Here is a 19,141-nt window from a genome sequence, read left to right as displayed (position 1 = left end):
CGACCTATACCTTTAGTTTGGAAGATACCTGTCCAAAGATTGCGTACAGTCTGTTTGAGAACTGTAACCTCACTGCGCTATAAACTTGTTCGGGTTTTTTTTTTTTTTTTTCCGTTCAGAGAACTCGGTAATCTTGTATTTGATAGTGGCATTAACACCGTACGCGTGCAAATCTATCGTCACGCAGAGCAGCGGCGGCTGCTCGGTGACTGAGCCCACGCAGCTGTCCTGGCGCAGGAGCCGGGGGCTGTTGCAGCAAGCGCAGCGAGCCCCCGGGTGCGGGAGGCAGCGGTGCAATGCTGTAACTCGCTTGTGCAGCACGTTCGAGATGCTCTTGGACTTCACAAGGGAACGACAGACGCCGCTGTACGGACACACATCCTGCAGCGCGCTGCCACTTATAGTATGTAACTTCAAACTTTCAGTACAACCTCGTCGCTCCCGCGTTGAGGTTACGTGTGTAGTATGAACCGCTCTCGCAAGAGGCTCCCAGCAGGAGCGGGGAGCACCAGGCTGGAAACGACGCAGGTGTCTGTTCACCCCGTGTCCGTCTGAGACTACTACAAGAAACCGAAGGGGTGGGAATTACCAGCAGAAACCTGATGAGCCAGACGAGTTGGTACCAACTGAACCAAGCCAGCTGGCCGTGAACTCATAAATAACAAGCGCAAATACAATTATTTTCTTCATGCTTTCTTCACACACTGCCTATGTGCAGGATTGTCAAGAACATTCACTCTTTGTTCTAAACTAGAGACAGCAAAGTGTGCTGTAAAACGCTAAAGACAACAGTTAGTAGGAAGCAGACAGGAATGCACTGTCTTTGACCCGTGTCCACCCTCCTGGGACCTGGAGCACTGGATGAATTGAGATTTTAAAGAAGCCTTTATTTGAAAGGAGGAAGTTTTGGGGAGAGAGGAGGAAGCTCAGCAAGGCTGTGGGTGGTATCTGAAGTGGCACCGGCCATTTGGGTACTAATGGTCAGTCTTCCTCCATCATCCCAACGAGAAAAGGCGGTTTTGCCTTAGTTCCGTCTGAGCACAGCTTTAACTGACGACTGACCCGTAACCAAAGGGGACTCGTTCTGCATTAAAACCACGCACGCGCCACACTCTACCGCTTGTACTCTGGAAACGACCCAAAGGAATTGTGAGTAACGAGGATGCAGGAGTCATTTCCCAGTTTCTGCGACGATGGGATGCGACAGCCAACCCTCCGCCTCCACCCTGCAATGTGGCCGAGTGGCAAAGTGGCAGCGGAGCAGGGACGGAGGTACCCGGGCAGCACCGGGATGCTGCAGCCTCACAGCTATGGGAAATCCCTGTGGCTCAAACCCAAGAACAATCACAGCGGGGTGGTGGGGAGAGGAGGCAACGCAGTTGTCTTCGAATCCTGTCCATCTGTAGGGTGGAACAGCCCCTTCCAAGAGGCATTTTCCACACAGTCTGGGAAATAACATCTCACACGTAGTATTTTCCCTCTGCAAAGAGGAATGGGTGTTGGAGGTTCCTGTTTCTCAGTGTGTGCGAGTTCCTCTCTCCTTCCCTTCTCCCTTCCACTCCAGTTTATTTCAGTGCTTTTTTAAGAGCCGCTGTTCCCAATCAACTGCTCACTGTAATAGAAACGTCACTTTTTCTCACAGTATTTATTCCTTACAAACTCTTGTGTGACACGCTAGGTTCCCATGGATGTAGCTGATCATTTTTATTTTGTAAATATAATTACCTAACTTTACATTAACTATATCGTAATAAACTATTTTTGCACCACCCTTTGCATGCTGTGTAGTGAGGTGTTTCTTTCAAAAAGGACACTACTCCAGAAAGAACGGTGCAGAGGCCAGAGCCTGAAAATGAGTGAGTCATTTGCTTTTATAGTCACACTTCACAAAGAAAATGCAACAGGTACCATTTAAATAGCAATAACATGTTTAAATTGGTGTAAATCTAATGCTGCTGAACAGGATTTACTAGAGAATTACCTTCCTCAGCACCTTCCATAGCTGCTATGCCAGAGATCGCAGTAATGCTTTTTCCCCCCAGACCCACGCCAGCTTTCTCAAACAGAACAGAACAAAGCTGCAATCTGTTGCTGTTACTCCATGTGTCCTAAATAACACCTAAGGATCTACAGGAATTTGTAATGATTTGGATCTTTGCAACAACAAACCCACAAAGACTGCCTGGCATGCAAAAACCAGAAGATAATGTTGAGCTTTTCTGTGAAAATGCCAATCACAGTGGCATTTATTAGTGCTGATCACTACTGTATCAAGCAAAACTGGTAACAAAATGTTAAGACCTCTTCTAATTTTGAGAGATTTTGAGGCACTTTATATTCAGTATAAAGTAATTCTTACACAGTTGCTATTTAGAGTTTTGAAATTCCTCAGTTTACACCCATCTTTGTTCTACCCTGAACCGCAGGGACGAAGATCTCGCCTCCCTCTTGCTGTTCACTCGCTGTCCCCCACCCCGCTGCTGCCAACACAGGCAGTCAAAGCCACCCCACCAGACCAGGACATGGTGCCCCCACCTGAATGGACTGGGGTTTCCTTCCACCGTTCCAGCCATATCTGCTCTCAAAACCGACGTCCCAAAGAACAGTTTCATTTCTTTCCAGACTTCCCTACACCTGCTTGCTGGAAGAGGAGCTGTCATTAGTATTCTCACGCTTTTACACTGGAACTCTGCCTAATCTTAAACCAAAGGAAACGTGTACACAATCAAAACATACATTTCTGCCTTCATATTTCCCACAAATTTCCTTTCACAAACTTTCAACAGTTAATGCCAACAAGAAATGTAACTAAGGTGCTTAATCTCTCTATTCAAACTCGAGCTTTGCTGTAGCCCTCTTAACTCTATTCTTCAGAGTTACTGATGTAGAGGAGCCATTGGGCTACAGTTCCATTCTGCAGTATCCCAAGTTGGAAAATGTCCATTTCACCATTGAAAACACCTACCCAGCACTGTACGAACACACCTTGTCTGCACCAGGGGACAGCAACCAACCTGCCCGTAGTTTTAAGCCCTGTGAATGCAGTACTATCGCAGCTATCCTCACAAACAACTCGCTAAACAGCTGGTCATTCCCTCTAGCACAGGAATGACTCACAGCAAGGGACCTGTGGCACTTTAGGGTAGAGGGCACTTTGCTTCTCTGGAGGAGCTTACCTAAATTACACCCAGATGGATAATACAATTATGTCTATACGTAATAATAAAGTCCATGAATGCTATCTTTAAGCACTCCACCAGCCCCGTGAGGCAGCTCGATCATTTACTGGTTTTGGAAAAAAATCTGTAGTTGACGGGATTGTACTCTTCCCAAATCCTTTCAAACTCATCCAGAAAAGGCTTCACATACTCAGCATCCTCCATGACCACCACGTTCTCCCGGTTGCTCTGAATCGCTTGGGTGGTCCAGTTGAGGGAGCCCGCGATGAGCGTCCTCCTGTCCACGATAGCGAACTTGTGGTGCATGTAACCACTCTCCTGGTCATGGCGCACCTGGATCCCTACAAAGACACAACCGTCTCTTCAGTGCTAACCGACACTGTCACCCGGGCCACAGCCACCCCAGCGCCCGGCCGTGGCCGGCCCCACAGCAGCCCCTCTCCGTGAGGGGACCGCCTCACCGGCGTGCCGGAGGAGGCCGATCTGGGAGCCCTGCAGCCCCATGTACTGAGCGTCAGTGACAATGCGGACGCGGACGCCGCGGCGGTGGAGGAGGCGGACGGCGTGGCCCAGCTGCGGGCTGGAGAAGGCGAAGAGGCAGATTTCGAGGGAGCGGCGGGCGGAGAGGAGGCGCCTCAGGAGGCGGCTGAGGGAGCAGTCACCGTGCGGCAGCGGGCAGGGGCAGGGGCAGGGCCGCGCCGCCGCCCCGGGCCCCGCCGCCTCGGCCAGCAGCGCCGCGGTGCAGCTGGGCCGCGAGGGGAAGAAGAGCACCTCGCGTCGGGGCCGGGGCCGCCGCCATACCGCCAAGGCCAGGCCCAGGGCCAGGCCCAGGCCCAGCGCCGCCACGGCCGCCGCCAGCGCCAGCCCGGCCCGCCGCTGCCCCCCCGCCGCCCACATGCCCCCGCCGCCGCCGGCCCGGCGCATGCGCGGTGGCTCCGAGCGCGGCGATGGCGGGAAGTTCCCGCTGGGGGTGTCGAGCGACCACCGGCCTCAGCCGCCTCCCGGAGCCCCGGGGACGGGGAAAAGACGGGTTGCGGGCGCCCCTGGAGGCACTGAAGAGCTGCTGCCGGCCCTCCTCAGCCCGGCGCCATCTGACTGAGCCGTCCCCGAACGCCAGCGGGTGGCGCGGCACACGGTCACCAGCTGCTGGCTGAGGGGACAAGGGCGGCAGAACCACGGCGGAGAGGGGTCACCAGCTGCGGGCTGAGGGGACAAGGGCGGCAGAACCGGGGCAGAAAGGCTGAGGCTGTTACTGCCGGGCAGTGGTGGGTCCCTCCCTCCCCTCCCTCCCCTGTCCAGGCTGCTCGGCCAGGCAGAAAGGGCAATGGCGCTGGAATAAAGATAGATCCTGCTTTAATCAGTTTGTCTTTAAGGCATATAGTTCAGAGGGAAGGAAGGTGGTGAAAGATGGCTGCAGACGTGCTTTTTTTTGTTGTTGTTAATTAAGTTGTGCACATTCCAGCTATCGCTGCCGGCAAAAGGAGCGCCCGCGGCCTAATCTGCGAGCTGCGGGAACTTGCCCAGACAATTATTTGGTAATCCCACCTATAGATGTGTTCTGGCAGGCGAGCACAGCTGCTTTTATGCTCCGCAGGAGCACTGGGTTCACAGGCTTTAGCAATTCTTCCCCCCTTCTTTCCTGTGGGTATTTTGTACGTGTTAAATTAGTGGTTTCCTTGACCTGGCTCAGAAATGACACGTTATCCAGAGTGGCTGTCTGTGACACAGCCCTGTTTCAGATGAGGATGGAGACAGATCAACACTGTGTACAAGTCACCGCTTACACAAGCACAGGGAGGAAGATGAAGCCTCAAGGTTGACCTGGTGATCACCATTTTGCCGTCTTGGAAGAAGCCACACCACATTCAGAAACACAGGCTTTGCTAACGGGCGCTCACGCACCAACTGTGGGTTAGAGAGATGTGGGATTGCTTGGGAGAACCCTTCTTTAAAAGATAAAAACAGTTCAGCCATCGAGAAGGTCTAAATGCCAAATAATGTCTTACCTGTTGTGTTACGCAGCTCTGAATTGGACCAGAATAGCTTTCAAGTAGACAAAAAAGAGTAGTAGATCACATAAAAGGTAGCCAAGAGGGCTAGAAATTCTGCCTCACTAGTCCACGCTTCCATAATGACTCCTGGAACTTTCACCCCACAATCAGTGGGCTTTGGTTCTCCCCCAGGAGTAGCGCCTAGCACACAAGACGCATGGACTATTCAAAGCTTCCTTTGCTGGGGACAGAGCCTGAGCACCTCTTTTGGCTCCTGTTTCCCTATTGACAATTGGGAAATGCAAGCCTTTTTGCAAACCCTGAAATTCAATAAGAGGTCAGTTTTTGAAGTGACAGAGTAATGCCTTTTTCCAAGCATCTGTCTGCTGTTTGAATATTTGGATGTTTTATGTCCAGTTAAGCATTTTCAATTAATATATGGAGGAAAAGATGCTCAGATATGTACAAGAAACTAATACATACAAAGTTAAGAGGAAAAGACCTGTTGAATTCTGTAAACTAGATCAAGGCTGAGATGCAGGAATTAGCTTGTGGATCAACTGCCGCTTCCCCCACCCCAACACACACGTACGTTAAAATCAACACAAAACTAGACTTTGTCCATTTTACAAAAATAGCTCTTAATGAGATTTAATGCCTGTCTCAATTTTACAGATGTTCCAGACAAAAATCAACCTGCATATTTTATACATAAGAACAGAACTCGCGACAAGTTGGAACATCCCCTCTGAGCTTGAGTCTTGTTTGAATGAGTGTAGAAGGTCACCTGGGTAAAACCTGCCTCTAACTTGTTAAAAATGTCTATGGTAACATCAAGTTATCCCAACAATGATCCAGGAAAAAAAAAAAAAAAAAAAGACTTCACAACAGAAACAGTAATTCCTTACAATACAGATAAGGAATATCTGTTTAGGTAATTAAAAAATGCACCAATGTTTCCATAAACTATTAAGCATTCAAAACGGCTACTATAGAGTTATAGAAGAAGGGAGCACCTACAGGTTGGATCTTTCCTGCTTAACTTAATTAGGAAGCTAGAAAACTATTTCTGAAGACAAAACACCACCAGCAACCTTACCCTGGCGAGGTTATCTTCATTACCTGGAAGTCTCTCAACCACAGGCAAAACAAGGCGAGTATTTTACCCCCCAGAGAGGCAAGCAGGCTGCATTTTGAGACTGCGTATATTACAATTCTCCCTCCTAGACAAGGTTTCCAAAGCAAATGCTGAACCTGTCTCAAGTTAAGATATAAATAAATAAAGTGGAGTAACAAGACTCCAACAGGATATCCCGACTTATGCTACAGCAGAAAATAGTCTCTTCTTAAATCTGAGCATAAAGTGGTTTGAAATAATTTACACACGATCCATACCCTGTGACGCGTCACTTATTTTTGGTTCTTGTTCTCTCAGGCATTTAGGATATTTACGTGGGATTCGGAGAGATTAGCTATATCCATTCCCAGGAGTTCCACATGTTGTCACAGATACCCAAGTCTTGCCAATGAACTCTAAAACTGAGGTCTACTGCCACACCATAATGCTTAATGAGGACAGTACAGGATTTTAATTAATTCACGCTGATTCTTTGAGTGTTGCTGTATTTTAGTCTTGAGTGTGGAGGTCTAGATTTAGAGTTGAGTTTCAGGACAGACAGCAGCACTATTTATTAGCACTTATTAGTCCAGTCTCACAGCAATTAGAAAAGACTCAAGTCACTCTTCAAATTAGTTTGAGGACCAGAAGAATAGTGATGAAGTTTCACTATCCGCCTAATGCACGTGCTGCAGGCTCAGCAGAGGTAACTCAGGGTTCCCTGCGATTATCTGAAGGCAGCAAGTGAGGTTTGGGCACCTTTTAGTTCCGGGACTCTGAGGACGTCGGGCTGCGAACCGTTGACATCAGGTGGGACTTGTACGTCTTGCTCAGGCCGGTCATCCAGAACTTGAGAAGCTTTACATTGTCCTCCTCTGCAGCTCCCAGAATGCTCAGCAGTTTTTGGGTATCCTCCTTGGGTCTGCTGTCCACTTTAGTGAATTTAAAGAGGACCTTCACTTTACTGCAGAAACAAGAAACTCCTGTCACTATTACAGTGGACTTGCAAGCATCAAACAGGCAATGAGCAGTAACTGTAGCTTCTCTCAGTACCTACTGCAACTAAATATTAATAAAAGCTTCAAACAATATGCCATGGAAACTATTCTCAGGCTTTGAATGAAGAAGGCCCGGGGGGGGGGGGGGGAGAAGAGTACAAGAAAAAGGGGGATTAGTTAGGGCAATTACTCATTTTCAGTAGTAATATGCATAATTCTAGTCTGTTTTTTCATTCTAGCGAAAAGTAGAACAATTAATTGTCACAGCTAGGAATCTCCCTGGGAAACACATCTATTGCCCATCTGGCCTTCAGGTAATTCACAAAATCATGATGTTCCATGAATTATTTCACATGACTGTCTGGTTGTCCTTTATAACTACTTGCACCTTTGAAATGTAGCACCTGAAGGCACAATCATGACATCTGTTTGGCATGTTATCTGCACTGGAATATAGCGCACATTGACAGGCATATATGTGTATTTGCATACTTAATCCCCATAATATATATAAGGCAGACAAGTATTGTCATGTAGGTAACCTACAGATGCGTGAACTGAAGCATAAAAGGTTAAGAACTGCTGAAAGCGAAAAAGAGAGTTAGGACCAGAGTAGAGGACCTCCGATATTCTTAGCTCCCAGCAGTAAAGCCAATTACTCTCAGGACTAAAGCAGAAGTTACCTGACTACAAGTGTGCCATATACTCTGCTGTAATGGTTCCAGGATTAGTGTCAAAGCTGTTCCTCCGAAAGAAATGTAGTCATACTTACTTCATCCATTCCTCCTTCAGGCAAACAAGGCACTGATCCACAACATCTACGGAAAGGTTCTGGTTGGTCAGGGCAGCTTCGATCTTGTTCAAGATTGTAGGGCCAACTACAGGATCAGAAAGAGGGTAAAAAAGGGTGAGAAAGAGGACACACAAGCTATAGGTTACCTGCTTATACCATTACTAGTAATTGTTAGCAAGGACTAGTCCATTTATTCTATGGCCTGTGCCTGAACACTTGCTGGAATTACAAACAAGAATACACCTTTATTCCACCTCTTATTCTGTTCAAGAGCACCAGCCCCCACTCATTTTTCACCAGTACTTTGGTCTGGTGCATTAATGCGGCTTCCTCTATACACAGAAAACTACACTATTAATAACAGCACAGCCAATTTCAACATAGAATTTGGCTTGATTAGTTCATGGATAATAGTCCTTCTCAAGTCAGGAAGAAACCTACCTGTTCTACAAGGTGGAAAAATATACCCCCCAGTGGCCTGCCTTCATTTCATTTCCATGAAAGAGGAGCTAAAGATCATCCCACTAGAAAAAAAACATTTGATCCAAGAAGCAACATGGAATTTTGTGATGGATCCTGCGACATGCACACAGGTTCAGGGGCCTTCATTTTCTTCAGACCCACTTTTAAACTGTAGTTGTTTAGATTTCATTGTTTCTAGTCCTGTATCAAAAGCTCGTTAAAAAATGCAGTTATGAAAAAATCTTCATGCTTTGTACAATATACATAACATATAAAACCAGAAATCATCAATTTTAAAGTCTCCCCTTACTCTTGATTTAATGTTCCTCTTGTTAGGGGAAGTTCCAGCATACTTAGTAAAAAAACAAACTGACAACCAACCCAAGGCACTCCTTTCCTGGACCACTTTTTGGAATTCCCTAGGAGGCTATTTTCCCAGCCGTCTGTGGCCTAATAAGTTTGATGCTGTGGTGGAGAAAAGACCTTTCCGCAACCATTTTTGTCCCGAATCTTCTGGACGTGCCACTGGTTGGATGCAATGTAGACTACTGTAATTATACGTGTGGGACCTACAATAGCTGCCAGAGCACAGAAGAACACCACAGAGGGAGTAAGGCTCTGCTTTGCATTGCACCTGTATCTTCAAAGGACAGAGCAGGAAGGATTTGCCATCTGTCAAGTCTTTTCAGAATCAATGAGGCCGATTCACCTAAATTAAGATTTCCTAGAAAACACGAGACTGATGGACCTGACTCAAATCACACTTGGGTGCCAGTATTCAAGTCCTTAAACAAAGTAGGCAAAAAAATTAAAGTATCAGTCATACTTGTCTATCAAGTGGAACACAGGGGATGAGTAATGTCATGGTCCTTATAAGACAGACTTACTTAAAATAAACACACAAGTATTCCAGGATAGAAAACGTGAATTGTGGGTTACAGATTCATTTCCCTACAACTGCTACTGTACCCCTGTTATAGAATTTGTTTCTCATTTCTGAAAATTAATAAGCAAAATGCTGATCAGGTGAAGCAAACCCTTTATAATTACATAGACTGTGGTAAACCTCACCTCAAATAACAGTACCCCAGTTGTATACTGCTCTGGCTTCTACTCTGACTTCCTTAATGGCCAGTACTCTAACAGCATAAAGATCAAGATGCTCTTTTAAAAATCTCAGTGACACTAGTTTGTTCTGCTTTCAAATCACCCACCTCGATCTGCTGCAACAGGGCTACCACTGGTGACAACAAACTCGTACTTGTTGAGGGACTGCTCATCATCAAACACAGTCGGGTAGAGACTGGAGCGAGTAGCAGTGCGAACTTCCACAAGGACCGCAAACTCTACAGCAACAAGAGCCCAAAAGAGCATTAACTGTACTAGCCCAGATTCTAAAACCCAGCTACATACCCTGCTCCAAGAATGCACAGCTCTGTCAGCTTACAATATTTGGCCCAGCATTAACCTTTCCTCGGTATGAAACCAGGACTGTCAGCTATAGCATGATCAGTGCTTAAAGCAGGTGTCACATCATTCAACTACTCATCAGGCAGGGGTATAGGGGAAAAAATAATGAAGTGGTATGGGTTTTAGTTCGCGCAGCATTGTTAGGCTATCTGCCAATACTTAATGAAAAACAATAATAATCTTGTGTCCTTTAACATAAGATAATAAGGAAAGGAGAGAGTTCTGCAACAGGTTCTTACCGGATGATAATATGTGCGATGGGATTTGGACCTGTGGGCTAAGCCCTAGGAAGTTACACCGATACGCCTCTTCATACTGGTCACTGTAGGGGATGATCCGCACACAACCAACAGGCAGCATGGTCTAAAGAAGGAAGGAAACATGGCAAGAGAAACACTGGAGATAAACTAGTAAAGTACAACTTTCCCCTGACTTCCAGGGCCAGCCAAGACTTGGAGCACTGCTCATGCAGATACTACTGATTTGGGGAATCAGAAGTATCTTACTCAGCTTGAAAGACTATGCAGTTGCTGATGACAACCAAGACATCCAAAGGCTGAGGTCTTTTTGTTTGGCAAGTTTATTTTTGTTTGGTTGGATTGGGTTGTTTTTTTTTCAAAACCACATAATTTAGAACACATTCTCCACAAGACTACATGTCAGAGACAGGTCATTATGAAGGCTGGACTACTACAGAAATATATGCAAAAATATGCAGCTAGGAAACAAAGGAAAAAGTTTCTACCCGTAGCACGTCAAAAGCAGACTGGACAAGATCCATATCTCGAGCTTTCCAGATGACCTGATTCCCCATCAGAACGTGCCAAGCCAGCATGCGGAATGCTGATGCCCCAAGAACCTGAAAAAACAAACCAAAAAACATTCTGTATTGGTTATGAAAATTAGTGAAATGTTTAGATTGCCCTGTCAAAAACGTGACTCTTACTTAAGAAAATGGCTAGAACTGAACAGCAGAAATTACATAAAAATTTAGCAGGTCTCGTACATAGAGTAATAGCTCTAAACCACAGCACCAAGATCAAGTATTTCTTTGACAGGTGCGAAAGGTGTTGGACTGTCATGCAAAACAATATTTGACCCCATTTATGGTTTCAAGAACAAACAGCAGCAAAGCACCACTTTGCCAACATGCCTAATCAATGATCCACTTCAGTATCAAGCACATTAAGAAAACTACAGTTTCATTTCTCAGTTGCTCCAAATTCTTCAGCGCTCTGGCTAGCCAGCACCAATCAGCCCACTTGCCCAAATCAGCAGTTTTGTTAAGAGGGACACAGGCCCGTTTGGAATGGGACTGAACAACTTCTCTTAGATGATAACAACTTTCAGGCATTTCTCTGATCTTGGTTATGTTCACAACAGCAATTCAGGCATGAAAGGTGAAACATTCTTAGACAAGCCTCCAATAGTTCAATAGCTTCAAGCATTCTAAATTAGGAGACAGTAGAAGAAAAGGAGGCTAAAGACATAAAGCAGGTATTTGTCAGGAGTGTCCAGAAAAACAAGCTGCTGTGAAAGAGATGGTGGGTCAAATACACCGAACCTTCCCCCTCAGCCAGGTAACTGGAAGCACTGGAGAAAAGCTAGAGCTGTCCAGAACCATTTGTTTTGTTTGTAAATTATGTTTTCCCCTCTGAAACACTTTTGTTTTAAGCAAATAACATTTGGCTTTGATGGTGAGACAACCTCTGTATTAAATTACTGTCACTCCTCTTGGGAAGAAGTAAAGTGCAGAATTTGAGAGAAATCATATGATCCCATCCCACATGACTGATGATGACTAGAGGCCCATGTGATCGCAAAGGAAGGGCGAGTCCTCAGAGATGCAGTTAACACCATGTTACTGGCTGTTTAGGCACTGCGTTGAACACAGAACCAGGAAACAAGTGCAGACTGCAGGAGAGAAATATACCTTTTCAAAAAACATTATCAGGAGAAAAGAGGTTATTAGCTTGAGAATTCAGCATCAGAGTAACTGTGCTCCTCTCTTACCTGTCTCATGTGCCTGAGAGAGCGAAAGACAGACAACCTTCTGTGAGCTACATTCCAGCTGTTGCAATCTGGCATCAGAGATGTTTCAGGTGAGCATTTAGATAGCTCCTGTCCTTCTACAACATCTGGCTGGGGAGAAGGCTTCTCTTCTTCCTCAGAACCATCCCAGCCTTCCGACTCTTCTTTCAGGTCTAGCAAAAAACAGTAGAGTGGTCATAAAAGCTGCTGCTCTCGAGGCATGGGAACTGCCTCAGAAGTGCCTACACACACTGCAACCAACTGATCTGGGCTATGTGTGGGGAGAGGGAGTTCAGAACGCAGGAACTGAAAGTACTAGTGTCACAGCCCCCCCGAGCTGTTAATGAAGCTGCATAGTTCAGACATACAATAACCACTGAAGGGTCAAGAAGGAATTTTCATCTTCTACAGGACAAAGTCACATCTTTTGACCAGCTACGTATTCTCTATTCGTGCCTTAAAGGTTATGGCCAAAGCTTTGAGGCAGGTTTTGTAGATTCTAGTCTAAATGGATTAATAGAAATAATTCAGTGCAATAAAAAAAAGATGATCCATTAATTTTAGAAATTTTATAGAAAAAGAAGCAAGAATTCCATATATTGTGACCGCAAATTCTTCTGGCTGTAGAGATTCATTAGGAGGGCCAACCCAGCCAGAGAGACCAATAATCATGATGATGCAACACTCCTACGCCAGTAACAAACACCATATGTGCATGCAGAGAGCCTACAACGCCAAGGGCCTTGGTTTCACATTCCTGTCAGTCATCTTCATATGGGAGAGCACATCAGCTACTGCAGAGACTAACACTAAGGTAACGTTGATGAGAGATGGCTGCACTTATGATGCTGATGAAAGGATTTAGTCCTTTACCATCCAAAGCATTCTCAGAGGGTCTTCCAGCTCCGGAAACTTCTGTCTCACCTGCAAGTTTCTCCATCTGAACTAGGGTGTCTTCCGTTGGTGCTCCTTCCAGAAGCTTCTCTGTAAGTCTGCTGCCACAAGCTTTCAAAAGCCTGGAGACAAGCGAGAGAAACAGAAAGTGTTCATTAAGCCTGCTTGCTAGGTGCACAAATCCAGTAAGAAACTTGGTGCCACGAGCTTAACAAAAAATCCAACCACTAACCAATTTGCATTTCCTCGATGTGGTAACTATCAATGCATCTTACAACCACCGCCACTCAAAGTCACCGAAAGGCCTACCATTTTGCAATTACTTTGTGCAACATACCTATCCCCCATCCAAGTCACATGTCAGTGTTGCAACCCTCTCTGTGGCATCTTTCCAGGGAAGTTGGATGAGCAAGTCAGGCACTGGAGCAACTAGACTCCCACAGACATACAACTGTGCCAAATGCCTACACCTCCCACGCTGCCTATCACAATACATGGGCACTTCCAGGTGAACGACCACCGTACTTCACATGTAAATCCCAAGTACAACAAGCTGGGGGTAGGAGCGCCTTTTCTTGCTTTCTCCTACTTTTACACTGCAAAGCCTTTCCACCTTGATAGACATGGTTTCCATTAGCAGCCACGTTAGTAGGCTTACTTCACAGCAACAAGAATTTTTTCTGTCCCAAAGGCATCAGCAGGCTGCTGCTTTTCTATGCTGAGCTCCTTCCAATAAAGAGACTTCTTACCAAAGTCCAACTTACTACCTCAAGAAAAAATACCCAAACACTCAAATATGGCAATATTCTCTTCTCAAAGGAGATGTAGAAGCTAGAAACACAAGTAGCATTACCAAGCAAACGAAGTGTGCAAACATGCCCAAAGGTTTTCATCGTTGGTCAGGGACGTTAAGGAGCGGGCTGCATTGCCGTTCCGCTGGTGCAGGAAGGGAGTGAAGGCTGTGTTCATCCGCTGGGCACGCTGAGGGCACCCATACTGCTCTGCTTCAAACACCTACACCACAGAAGAAGGGCAGTATAAGAGACTGAAAAAAGATAAAATGCTCACATACAGTTGAGCCAATGAAACCTCAAGGAAAATATGAAGTGAAAAGGGTGCGTCACACACGATCATCCAAATACATTGTAAATTATGGGAAAAGAGAAGGAAGGGACATCTTATTCTTAGAATGACTAAAATTATCATTAAGTAACACTTGTGCTCAAAACCATTGTCCTTCATAACGGTAGTTACTTAAATTTCTAACAAAGCTATCGTTTAGCAGTTAGGTCTGTGAGAAGCGTTCTGACTGGCTTAAAATGAGAGAGGCACTCTGTTCCTTCTCTCCTACACCCCCAGATATGCACTGTCCTCTCGTCCCTTGCGCCAACCTTAATGACCACCCTGGCTGCAGTGAGCTGTATCAGCTTTTTGACTCAGCTGTAAATCAGCTATCATAATGTTTTACTAACGTTGAGTCAAATGGACTCTGTGCACTGATGTACCTTAAGTGCTTTGCCCTGAAGCTCATCAATTATGCCTCTGATTTTTCCCAACAAGAAAGGCCAGGAGTTGATGAGGTAAATCCGGTCCATCATGATAGTGATGATACTGTACCAGCGCTGGAAACCTCGAGCCAGGCTGTCTTTGATAAAGAAGGTGTGGCTGAACACAAAACCATGCTGTTCATCTCCGAAAAAAATAGGTCCTTCACGTCCTGGGCAGACCTGAAGAGAAGGGACACATACACCAAAGTAGTTAAGCGCATCACACAGCTGAAATGGCAACAAACTGAACAAAGCTTCCTGCTCTTTGATGCACACTTGGTGAATAAAATAAGCGGTTTTTAGGTTACTATCCAAAACGTGTGGTCAAACAGACCTCCAGAGTTACAGCCTACAAACCTTCAATTTAACTGCATTTTATGGATTCAGCTCTATTCAGCTGTGATAGTGTTGACAATCCATGTGGGATTTTGCTGATCCTGACACATAAGTGCTCATTACTCTGTAAGGGTCTCCCTTCACTTCTATGAAATGCTGAATGTTAATGGTCTACAAAATATTTCTTGGGACTAAACAACAGATTCCAGTGTTTTTACAAAACAGTTTATCTTACAAAGAAAAATAAACACATAGAAGCAAAAACAAGAAAAGGAAAATTTTGGTCTCACAAGGTGAGAGGAAGGAACCCTCGAGGTTATCAAAGATCAACCTTAAAAATTCCGACCAAACCTGGAATGAACAGATTTATGTCTGTATTTCCACCTCCATCCCCTCCTTTTTTTCAGGCTGCACAGAGCAGACAGGATCAGCAAAGCACTATCTTGGATTTGAAAAAAAGCATAAGGCCATAAACAGGTTTTCACCCTGTACTCCAAGACAATTACCTCACAGCTCAGACTCCGAACACAGGCCTGGCGCACAATGCTGAACAGCTGAGGGTGGTTTGGGTGTTGGTGACTGACATACTTGATCGAAGTTTCTTTGTCGTGGCTGACATATCCAGGATGTCCTCCTGCAAGAGAGCGGCAACCCTGAAGACAGAAGAGCAAATCCAGCCATAAATGAGCGTGCAGTTACCTAAGGTTTACAAAGGCCTCTGCATTGTCCTTTCAAAACATAAGGACGTATTATTTATACACAAAGATAAGAACACAAATACTTCGAAGACAAGAAATATGAGTCAGGGACAGGATTTTAATCCAGCTCCTCAGCTAGAACTCTGTGCAATATACTTCCTCTGTTCTTACGCTCATTTTCTACTGTTTAATTTGATTGTGAACTTGGTGCTGGCTCTACAACTGGTAAAATTCAGTTAACAGCAGCTGTGAAACCAACTGGCCTTACAAAACTGGCCATAACCTAAAGGACAGTAAATAACAAAAACCTCAGAACAAGTACTAATAGTAGACAAGCATGAGAACACACGTTTTCCCTACTATTGACCTGATCTAATAAAGTAAATGCTCTTCAAGGATGAGGAAAGCATTTCTCAGTCACAAAACAACCACAGATCACAGGACTTAAAGAGAGCTCAAGACACCACCTTGTCAAGGTCTATATGCTCAACAACAGTTCTTTCATCCTCTTGTCATGGGTCATTACAGTTTACGAAGACTTGGAGACCTTCCAGTACTGGCAGTCGCATACAAAATGAGCATAGTTCACATTTTTTACCTCTCTTGAACTATACAATTTGCATTAGAGAATCCAAGGGCCCTTTAGTTAAGCCAAGGGTCACTGATATCCGCACACAGATATTCACAACACTTGCCTCACACATGTCTGACTTCTTTGGCCCTGGGCTGCTGGAGTCGGCACTGGCACCTTCTGCTGGGCTGTGTGAGCGGATGCGACTGCTCATCTGAATGCCACCTTCTTCCTCTTCTGCCTGCTCATTCTGACCAGAGATATCCCCACTGCTTGCACCTTGGGGAAGCGGTGAATGTAGAACCTCTGTACAAAAGAGGGTGCGAGGACCGTGGAGCTCACAAAAATGACAGAGGGCAACAATAGCATTCATAGTGAGAGCTCAGCACATGCGTCAGGCCTCCTGCAGGCAAGGGAGAAAGCACACAATATCAGCACAGCAGACGTTAAACCACCTTGTAGGCCTGACTGGTACAAATCCCGCTCTATATCCCTCCAGGAGCAACTGGCCTTAAGCTCAGTCTAAGGTACCGGCACAACTCCACCACGGGGTAACCTGAACAAGACCAACCCTTTGTGCCCTGATGGGACGGGACTAGAGCAGACCGACATCCCCCCCACCCCCCCCCCCCGTGTCCAGGTCCCCAGCTATGAGCTGGGACACCTCAGGCTCCACAGGGGTGGAATGGGAGTGGACCGGAGCCCCCCCCCCCCCCGTGCCCAGACACCTCCGGTCTTACAGGGACAAGCTGGGGTCTGACAGACCAGATCTCCGCGCCCGGATACCTCCAGCTCTGCCGGGCCCAGCGCAGCCTCCGCGCGCCCGGAGGCCTCAGGCCGTAACGGGTCGGGACCGGCCCTGCTCAGCGCCCCCGGACCCAAACGCCTCAGGCCCAGCCGCACCCGGGCCAGCCTACCCCTCCGGGCCCCGGGCTCCCCGCCCCGAGACCGGCCCAGCCCAGGTTCCCCGGCCCCCGCTCACCGCGGCTCCGGGCTCCCCCGCCCCGGCCCGTCCCGTGTCAGCGGGCGCCTGACACAGTCTGACCCACCGGCCTGTACCATCCCTACCGACAGCTGGGGGGGGGGGAGGGAGGAAGAGGGGCAGGCAGCTTCCCAGCTGCACACCCGCCGCCGCCAGAGAGCGACGAGGATAGGGAGAGGGGTGAGGGCAAGAGGGAGGAGGAGGCCGTTCGTACCGCGGTACCGACCCGGTCCTTCCCGCCGCTCCCCCGAGGATCCGCCAACCCCCGGGTACGGCAGTGACCCGGCCCACGGCCGCCCTGTCCACAGGGGCTGGGCAGAACCATTACCTCAGGACGAGAGGGGGGATATGAGACGGTCCGGACGACGCCTCCTTCTTTCCTTCGCTATCCTCTGCCCCGCTGTCGCGCCGCAGAGAGTGAGCAATTGTGTTCGAACCCCGACAGCTGAGATGGGGCGAACCAGTGCCTACGAGCCTGCAGCCGCTGCAGCAGGAGCGGGCTCCGCTCCCCCCGCGGGATGGTACGGGCCGCATGGCGGCCACCCCGGCAGGGGACCGGGGCGGCCCCTGCGCAGGCGCTGTGCGCGGGCGGGGCCCTGTGAGGGGAACCGGGGCCCAGCGCCCGGCCCGGGCCGGGGGGGGTGGCGTTGGCGGCTACCGGGAGGCAGGACGAGCTTCGCCACGGGCTCCTGCAGCGCCCCCTGTCCCCTCCGCAGGCTGGGCCCGACGCGTCCCGTGAAGACGCTCAATACAAGCACTGGCAGCACCCATCGCGTGTTCTGACTCTTTTAAGTAGAATGCAAGAAGGCTTCCATGAAGTATTGTCTTTTCCCACTCCATTTACAAAGCAGTTATATCAAGATGCTTAACACAGGTAAATCCCAAGTTAGAACGCTGAAGTACTTGCACAGCCTGGAACAGGCTCGTTTAGTTCAATACAGATCCTCTCTCCATTAAGCTACTCCAGTTTCACTTTGGGGTATCAAGTTTTATTAGAGGATCCCTAGAAAACTATGATGCAAAGAAACGAAATTCCACATGAACTAGTAACCCTTTCACACTTAAAAATAATAGAGCACTGGATTACCCCACTCCCCCCCCTTTTACATTGGAGCTGACCCCTACAGAGTTTTAAATACCCGAGCCCGAACAAAAGTAGTAAAGTCTTCCACAAAATAACAACATAGATCATTCAGCTGAGTAAAACTTGCATTTAAATCCCAACAAAGAGCAGCTGCCACTGATACCACTACAATATATGCCTCTGGATCCAAGCAGCCACGCACAGACTAAGAATTCTGCCTCTGAAGAAAACGATAGATGGTCAGTGAGACGGATGATTATTATAAGACAAAGACCATATATAAATAGAAATGCTTGATCCGAAGTCCATCTAATCCTGGAGCCCATCTCAGACAAGGGCCAGTAGCAGCACTTTCCAAGGGAGACGCGCTGTTTGCACAAAAAGAACTACTATTTCTACTCGAGAAAGAGTTCAGGAGAGCTCTGAGAAGCCACCGGCAGAGCATGAACGGCTCCTGAGCAGCAGACAACTAGCAGCCTCCCTTCAGTCAGCCAGAATCGCATGTCCTGAGAAGCGACAAGAACAAAAGACCCCCCACCCAAAAAAAAAACTAAGGAAAAGCCAAATACAAAAGCCCTACTATCTCATTTAAGACAAACTAAGAAGAACAACTCGTTTGTTATCTTTATTTTCCAATAGTACATTTAAACAACTTCTCAGGACTAACCTCCTCAGCCAGTTTGGCCATGCGGAAAACATTTCCTAGGTTATACAGAACGCCTATGACAACACACACAACGGGTCGTGGTTGTACTGTAGAACAGGGAAGTTGTATAGGAGGCAGCTGGAGTTACGCGAAAGCATGTGGCGCAACAGTAGTGTCTGCAGAGATGGCTAACTAGGGCTCCTCGGTGGCACAAAACCAGGAGGGGTGGTTGTACACAAACGGCTTCTAACCAATTCTTCTTCGAAACATTTAATTTCCTGCTAAACATAACTGAACTAGAGACCCCTCCTGTGGCTAAGAAGTGTAGTTGCAAGTCTAGTG

The 19,141-nt window shown here is 47.1% G+C and overlaps 2 protein-coding genes across 2 annotated transcripts; both read right to left on the bottom strand.

Moving 5' to 3' along the window:
* Positions 1-3,278: 3,278 nt before the first annotated feature.
* Positions 3,279-4,076, bottom strand: PLD6 (phospholipase D family member 6; the record flags this gene model as incomplete). The annotated part of the gene is made up of 2 exons (XM_082490784.1): positions 3,279-3,520; positions 3,641-4,076. 2 exons carry the CDS (start codon positions 4,074-4,076, stop codon positions 3,279-3,281), a joined length of 678 nt encoding a protein of 225 aa, XP_082346910.1.
* Positions 4,077-5,792: 1,716 nt separating this feature from the next.
* FLCN (folliculin) lies at positions 5,793-17,121 on the bottom strand. The gene is made up of 12 exons (XM_082490630.1): positions 17,070-17,121; positions 16,212-16,490; positions 15,325-15,471; positions 14,441-14,662; positions 13,789-13,949; positions 12,966-13,057; positions 12,024-12,214; positions 10,756-10,869; positions 10,250-10,373; positions 9,755-9,886; positions 8,058-8,163; positions 5,793-7,251 (listed from the first exon to the last, which is right to left on the bottom strand). The coding sequence occupies exons 2-12, from the start codon at positions 16,458-16,460 to the stop codon at positions 7,050-7,052; spliced, it is 1,740 nt and encodes a 579-aa protein (XP_082346756.1). The 5' UTR covers positions 16,461-16,490; positions 17,070-17,121; the 3' UTR covers positions 5,793-7,049.
* Positions 17,122-19,141: the final 2,020 nt, after the last annotated feature.

Source organism: Vanellus vanellus (genome assembly GCF_965231255.1).
Source record: "Vanellus vanellus genome assembly, chromosome: 14".
NCBI classification, from domain to species: Eukaryota; Metazoa; Chordata; class Aves; order Charadriiformes; family Charadriidae; genus Vanellus; species Vanellus vanellus.
Note: the sequence above shows the minus strand (reverse complement) of the source record. Positions and strands in the feature narration are given on the sequence as shown.